This window comes from Oncorhynchus mykiss, chromosome 27 (assembly GCF_013265735.2).
Source record: "Oncorhynchus mykiss isolate Arlee chromosome 27, USDA_OmykA_1.1, whole genome shotgun sequence".
NCBI classification, from domain to species: domain Eukaryota; kingdom Metazoa; phylum Chordata; class Actinopteri; order Salmoniformes; family Salmonidae; genus Oncorhynchus; species Oncorhynchus mykiss.
In genome coordinates this window covers 17,617,132-17,625,074 of record NC_048591.1, presented here as the reverse complement: position 1 = coordinate 17,625,074, position 7,943 = coordinate 17,617,132, and the positions used below count along the sequence as shown (strand labels likewise).

At 41.8% G+C, this 7,943-nt stretch overlaps 1 protein-coding gene across 3 annotated transcripts in view; it reads left to right on the top strand.

Annotated features, from left to right (window-relative positions):
* Positions 1-4,078: 4,078 nt before the first annotated feature.
* Positions 4,079-7,943, top strand: part of LOC110507664 (periostin) — a 71,548-nt gene continuing 67,683 nt past the window's right edge. For 2 of the 3 annotated variants that reach the window (XM_036964823.1, XM_036964822.1), the window contains exons 1-2: positions 4,079-4,311; positions 4,988-5,086. In XM_036964823.1, coding sequence (XP_036820718.1) covers positions 4,196-4,311; positions 4,988-5,086 — 215 coding nt within the window. In that variant the 5' untranslated portion in view covers positions 4,079-4,195. The remainder of the gene's footprint in view (positions 4,312-4,987; positions 5,087-7,943) is intronic. The other variant, XM_036964821.1, reaches the window with a different exon arrangement.

The window sequence follows — 7,943 nt, the reverse complement described above, 5'->3', positions numbered from 1 at the left end:
ATTTTAATTTATTTAACCTTTATTTAACTAGGCAAGTCTATAATGAAGGTACTTCACTGCTACTTCTGACTAGTTAAGGTCACACAGAGGAACCCTCTCTTGGATGATACCATTATTTATTTTTTTACTATTTTCTCCCAATCGTCTGACATAGTTTTTAAATATTTTTTTATGATAGGATAGATAGGTATAGTTTGGGAGATAGACATAAAGGATTTAAGGGCACAGACAGACAGCTGAGCCGGGACTCAAACCCCCGTTGCCCTGTCGCACTATGGGCTGTGGTCAACATTTGTGCACTTTATAGGGAATAGGTTACCATTTCAGAGTCAGACATAGCTCATCTTCCCTGCTGCTCCTCTCCCCAGTCACTCAGTGTTCCAGCAGTCTCCTGGCCTTTACAGGGAAAAGTCACACTGCATGTGTTAAATGAGTTGACCAGTCTGGGTGTAAAAACACTGTCATTACTCTCTCATCTAACAGGGACATGCTGCTCCGGGAGATTGCCTGGTAACCCTGGCTAATGGAAATACATAATTATGGATTGTAGAGTGAATTGATTGTAGATTGTTTAATAGGATTCTAAACTGTATCAAATCACCATGGATGTGGTGGATGTTTGGCTTGACAATGACAGCAATTGGAGTTGGGAAACCCTGACTTTGGACTATGGGCTGTAAACAACTGCCTGCATTCTCCACCTCATGCGTCATAAACTGTGAGTGTTAGGGTTCAGGGTACGTGTACTGTGTAGTTTCTGGTGTGTATGCTGTGTACTGTGTACTGTGTAGTTTCCGCTGTTTGTGCAGAATCTAGTGAACAGTAGTCGTGTTCTGTTCATCTAACCAGAGAGAGAGAGAGAGAGAGAGACTGCCCTCCCTGACGGTAGGGTTATCTCTATGGTCCTGCCAACCTCACATATCGCTGTCTCTCATAGCGCATGTGAGGCAGCTCAAAACAATTATTAACTTGTTAGTTGGTTTTGTTTGGTGCAGACTCAACTCTTCAAGTAGCTCTGAGAAAGAATTTGATTTGATTGCCCCATTTCCAAAGGTACAGTAAAGTTGCACAGCTCATTTTAAAAATGTAATTTCAAACACATGCAAACAATCAACAGATAATAGAAATAAATGATCTTGTTCCTTTCTGTTAGAAGTTAAGTGATAACAGACCCATATCACCAACAAACACTGGTATGAGGGCTCTCTTACACAAACACTGGTATGAGGGCTCTCTTACACAAACACTGGTATGAGGGCTCTCTTACACAAGCACTGTTATGAGGGCTCTCTTACACAAACACTGTTATGAGGGCTCTTACACAAACACTGTTATGAGGGCTCTCTTACACAAACACTGGTATGAGGGCTCTCTTACACAAACACTGGTATGAGGGCTCTCTTACACAAACACTGGTATGAGGGCTCTCTTACACAAACACTGGTATGAGGGCTCTCTTACACAAACACTGGTATGAGGGCTCTCTTACACAAACACTGGTATGAGGGCTCTCTTACACAAACACTGGTATGAGGGCTCTCTTACACAAACACTGTTATGAGGGCTCTCTTACACAAACACTGGTATGAGGGCTCTCTTACACAAACACTGTTATGAGGGCTCTCTTACACAAACACTGGTATGAGGGCTCTCTTACACAAACACTGTTATGAGGGCTCTCTTACACAAACACTGGTATGAGGGCTCTCTTACACAAACACTGTTATGAGGGCTCTCTTACACAAACACTGGTATGAGGGCTCTCTTACACAAACACTGTTATGAGGGCTCTCTTACACAAACACTGGTATGAGGGCTCTCTTACACAAACACTGTTATGAGGGCTCTCTTACACAAACACTGGTATGAGGGCTCTCTTACACAAACACTGGTATGAGGGCTCTCTTACACAAACACTGGTATGAGGGCTCTCTTACACAAACACTGGTATGAGGGCTCTCTTACACAAACACTGGTATGAGGGCTCTCTTACACAAGCACTGTTATGAGGGCTCTCTTACACAAACACTGTTATGAGGGCTCTTACACAAACACTGTTATGAGGGCTCTCTTACACAAACACTGGTATGAGGGCTCTCTTACACAAACACTGGTATGAGGGCTCTCTTACACAAACACTGGTATGAGGGCTCTCTTACACAAACACTGGTATGAGGGCTCTCTTACACAAACACTGGTATGAGGGCTCTCTTACACAAACACTGGTATGAGGGCTCTCTTACACAAACACTGGTATGAGGGCTCTCTTACACAAACACTGTTATGAGGGCTCTCTTACACAAACACTGGTATGAGGGCTCTCTTACACAAACACTGTTATGAGGGCTCTCTTACACAAACACTGGTATGAGGGCTCTCTTACACAAACACTGTTATGAGGGCTCTCTTACACAAACACTGGTATGAGGGCTCTCTTACACAAACACTGTTATGAGGGCTCTCTTACACAAACACTGGTATGAGGGCTCTCTTACACAAACACTGTTATGAGGGCTCTCTTACACAAACACTGGTATGAGGGCTCTCTTACACAAACACTGTTATGAGGGCTCTCTTACACAAACACTGGTATGAGGGCTCTCTTACACAAACACTGGTATGAGGGCTCTCTTACACAAACACTGGTATGAGGGCTCTCTTACACAAACACTGGTATGAGGGCTCTCTTACACAAACACTGGTATGAGGGCTCTCTTACACAAACACTGTTATGAGGGCTCTCTTACACAAACACTGGTATGAGGGCTCTCTTACACAAACACTGTTATGAGGGCTCTCTTACACAAACACTGGTATGAGGGCTTTCTTAAACAAAAACGTTTTTAGAAGGGTGTTATGTTTTCTGGATTTTTTATCCCCATAATGCATCACTGGGAATTTCTCAAATTTCCTCCCACAACAATTGAGTTTGAATTCTGAATTCAATTTTTTAAAGGCTCTTGGATGTATGAGACACTAGCTTGTGTTTGTGGCATTGTTTGTTCCTCTGACATGTAGACAGACAGGCTGAGCGAGGCCTCCCTCCCTAACATCTCTAGTGTATTAAAGAGTTCATATGGCTCTGGTATTTACAGCCACACTCTGAACCTCCTCTCCTCTACACACTCTTATCCTCTCCAATAGTCATAGGCTCCTCTATGTCACACTCCCCTCAGTCCCCTAGGTGGGGCTAAACACAAACTTACTTCTGACAGAATCCATTTTTCACTCCTACCTCAGTGTGAGTTTTGTTTGTGTGGTTTAATAATTAGGAGTTGATATACAGATCAGTGACTGGCACTGGAGGACTTAGCTCCTTTAAGTCCATCTGGAGTGTGTTTGTGGCTTTTTAAATCTGGAGGCCAGCTTTGTTCTGAATACAATGACTTACAGCCTCCAGTGGTGCCTGCCTGTTCACAGAGGTGACTAATGCTGCATTATGGAACCATGTCTGTCTGGACCTTGTCTGACTAGAACAAGATAACTTTCTGTCTAGCTACTTGTTTTCAGACAGGAACGGTGGATCTATGTTCTGGCTTCTACATGCCAGTGTGGTTTCCACAGGCATGTGTTTTCCATAGCATAAGTGAATACCATATGTATGATCTTGTCTTGGTTTTTCCTTTAATTTAAACGTAATCTCAATTTAAACGTAATCTCAATTTAAACTTAATCTCAATTTAAACATAATCTCAATTTAAACGTAATCTTAATTTAATCATAATCTCAATTTAAACGTAATCTCTATTTAAACGTAATCTCAATTTAAACGTAATCTTAATTTAAACGTAATCTCAATTTAAACGTAATCTCAATTTAAACGTAATCTCAATTTAAACGTAATCTCAACAGAGTCTGAAGTACAAAATCTGAAGTGAGAGCAAATTATCAGTATGAAAATGATTACTAAATAAAAATCTCAAGGATGACAACACCTTCCGTCAATCCTACAACTATTTCACTGTACAGTAGCATGTCCACCACACAGTATTAGCGTAGGAGTGAGTAACATGGTCTTGGAGGGGTGCTGGGTGGTCCAGGCGTGGCTTTGACTTTGATGTGTTGCATTTCTCCCTCTTAGTTCCTCAACCAGCCAGCCTAGTGAGTCTCTCCTACTATATAAGTTCCCTCTCCCCAGCCAGATCCCATTTCTCAGTGTTCCTTTGTACCTGGAGGAGCTTCCTGGGATATCATCATGAAGATCCTGTTTGCAGCTCTCCTTGCTGTGTTTGTCCTGTCTAACTTTGACATGGTGGACTCTTCTTATGATAAGATAGTCTACCACAGTAAAGTCAGAGCTAGAAAAGAGGGGTAAGTTTATTATTTTGGTTATTATTGTTATTAATATTGGTAATATAAGTAGTTGTAGTAGCAGTATTGTTATTATGATTGCTATTATTATTTGTATTATTATTGTTGTTATTATTACTATTATTATCTGAAGGGCTTGCTCTGCAGTCACTGATTTATGCTGATCCATACACAGTCTCTACAAATGTGTCATGCAAAAGTCATTTTTAATGCAAACTTTTGCTGAGTTGAAACAATACTCTTTTTCTGCTTTTATAATCATTTACAGAGACTTTAATTCTGAATATGATTATTTCATAAATGATAAATTGATCATGCTTTAAAGTTCACTACATTTAAGAGCTAATGTCAAATCAAATCAAATCAAATGTTATTGGTCACACGGTTAGCAGATGTTAATGCGAGTGTAGCAAAATGATTGTGCTTCTAGTTCCGACAGTGCAGTAATATCTAACAAGTAACCTAACAAATTCACAACAACTACCTTATGCACACAAATGTAAAGGGATGAATAAGAATATGTACATATAAATATATGGATGAGCGATGGCCTAGCGGGAAAGGCAAGAGGCAGTTGATGGTATAGAATACAATATATACATATGAGATGAGTAATGTAGGATATGTAGACATTAATTTAACATTCTGTCTCCTCTGTTTCCCTGGCGACCGCTAGACCCAACGTGTGCGCTCTGCAGCAGGTCATGGGGACCAAGAAGAAGTACTTCAGCACGTGTCGTAACTGGTATCAAGGGGCCATCTGTGGAAAGAAAGCGTAAGTGACTTTTAGTTATTTTTTAGGCTCCTCCTGGACACATTCTTTCCTCTGGGTTTAAAGAGGAATAATATGACACTGCTGGGTTTAGCTTCAGGGCTTTGATAGGGACCACTGTGTGGACCACAGAGGATGTGTCCCAAATGGCATCGTGTTACCTATATAGTGCACTACTTTTGACCAGAGTCCGTAGGCTTCTGATCAAAAGTAGTGCACTATACAAAGAATAGGGTGCCATTAGGGACAGACATGAACCCAGGAATGACGTAGTCTCATGTACCATACAGAAATGTCCGAATGACACCTGGATGCTCCCTAGTGCCATGGAAACCACAGAACCTCAGAGCAGGGCTTAATAATATAATAATAATAATAATAATAACAATAATTATTAAGTGGGTGCTTATATTTGTCCTTTTTCACATATGCACAAGTAAGTGTGTATTAATACACGTGTGAATTGGAAATGTGTGTTTTTGCATATCCCAACTCCCCCGTTGGTATACAGCCAGGGGTCACATTCCTTCACTTGGAAGTCAATGTAACAGATTTATGTGTCTTTCGTGAGGCTTTGAATCAGTTCCAGAGCCGAATATGGTACGGATTATACGGGTTATGTGTTATGGTACAGATTATACGTGGTATGTGTTATGGTACAGATTATACGTGGTATGTGTTATGGTACAGATTATACGTGGTATGTGTTATGGTACAGATTATACGTGGTATGTGTTATGGTACAGATTATACGTGGTATGTGTTATGGTACAGATTATACGTGGTATGTGTTATGGTACAGATTATACGTGGTATGTGTTATGGTACAGATTATACGTGGTATGTGTTATGGTACAGATTATACGTGGTATGTGTTATGGTACAGATTATACGTGGTATGTGTTATGGTACGGTTTATACGGGTTATGTGTTATGGTACAGATTATACGTGGTATGTGTTATGGTACAGATTATACGTGGTATGTGTTATGGTACAGATTATACGTGGTATGTGTTATGGTACAGATTATACGTGGTATGTGTTATGGTACAGATTATACGTGGTATGTGTTATGGTACAGATTATACGTGGTATGTGTTATGGTACAGATTATACGTGGTATGTGTTATGTCACGGGTTATACAGGGTATGTGTTATGATACAGGGTATGTGTTATGGTACGGGGTATGTGTTATGGTACGGGTTATACGGGGTATGTGTTATGGTACGGGGTATGTGATATGGTACTGATAATACGGGGTACGTGTTATGGTACGGGTTAAACGGGTGTGTGTGTAGATTTACGATCACCCTTTAAAACCAGTCAGGAATTTTGAGGGTATGTCCCAAATGGCACCCTATTCCTTATATAGTGCACTACATTTGACCAGAACCAAAAGTAGTACACAATATAGGGAATTGGGTGCCATTTGGAATGAAGCAGGGAGTTTTAGGGAAGATAACAAAGGTCTGTGTTATCTTTGACTTAATTTGTCACCAACATCAGAGGATGTAGGAGGATGTTGAGAAACAAAGAGACCTTTAACGGAACTATGCCTGAATTTGAACTTGAGAGGGAGAGCAGTTAAGAAGGATAGGTTAAATTAACATAAAAATGAACAGCACTCAAGATTAATCTAGGAGGATGATGGACCATCAAATACCCTCTCTTCATCCAGTGTATGTTGGGAAACAAAGACTAGTCTGAAGCAGAGGAGTTCAGAGGGTTTAGTAATGAACGTCAAAGGAACAAGATTTAAGATTATACCCAAGCAAGCCTTCAACTCTTGCACAAAACATCAATGCACAACCACATGCATTATAAAGGTCCTAGTTACTATGGTTATGATGGTTATTATGGTATGGTGAGCGTGGACGCCGTAGGGGCGCCACTGTGGTGCACTGCTGGATCCTGGCTCTGATAGGGCAGTAATGTGTCAGCCATATTTACTGGTTGGAGGTTGAAACATTGGAAACTCAATGAGTACAGACAGAGAGGACAGAGCCCACATAGTACAGAGAGGTTTCCCCACATAGTGCTGCTCACATGGTGCTGCTGCTGCTCACATAGTGCTGCTCACATAGTGCTGCTGCTGCTCACATAGTGCTGCTCACATAGTGCTGCCCAAATAGTCCTGCTGCTCACATACTTCTGTTGCTGCTCACATAATGCTGCTGCTCACATAGTGCTGCTCACATAGTGCTGCCCAAATAGTCCTGCTGCTCACATACTTCTGTTGCTGCTCACATAATGCTGCTGCTCACATAATGCTGCTGTCCACATAGTGCTGTTCACATAGTGCTGCTGCTCACATAGTGCTGCTGACATAGTGCTGCTCACATAATGCTGCTCACATAGTGCTGCTGCTCACATAGTGCTGCTGCTCACATAGTGCTGCTGTCCACATGGTGCTGCTGCTCAAATAGTGCTGCTGCTCACATAGTGCTGCTGCTCACATAGTGCTGCTGTCCACATAGTGCTGCTGTCCACATAGTGCTGCTGCTCACATAGTGCTGTTCACATAGTGCTGCTGCTCACATAGTGCTGCTGCTCACATAGTGCTGCTGTCCACATAGTGCTGCTGTCCACATAGTGCTACTGCTCACATAGTGCTGCTGCTCACATAGTGCTGCTGCTCACATAGTGCTGCTCACATAGTGCTGCTCACATAGTGCTGCTGCTCACATAGTGCTGCTCACATAGTGCTGCTGCTCACATAGTGCTGCTGTCCACATAGTGCTGCTGCTCACATAGTGCTGCTGTCCACATAGTGCTGCTGCTCACATAGTGCTGCTCACATAGTGCTGCTGCTCACATAGTGTTGCTCACATAGTGCTGCTCACATAGTGCTGCTGCTC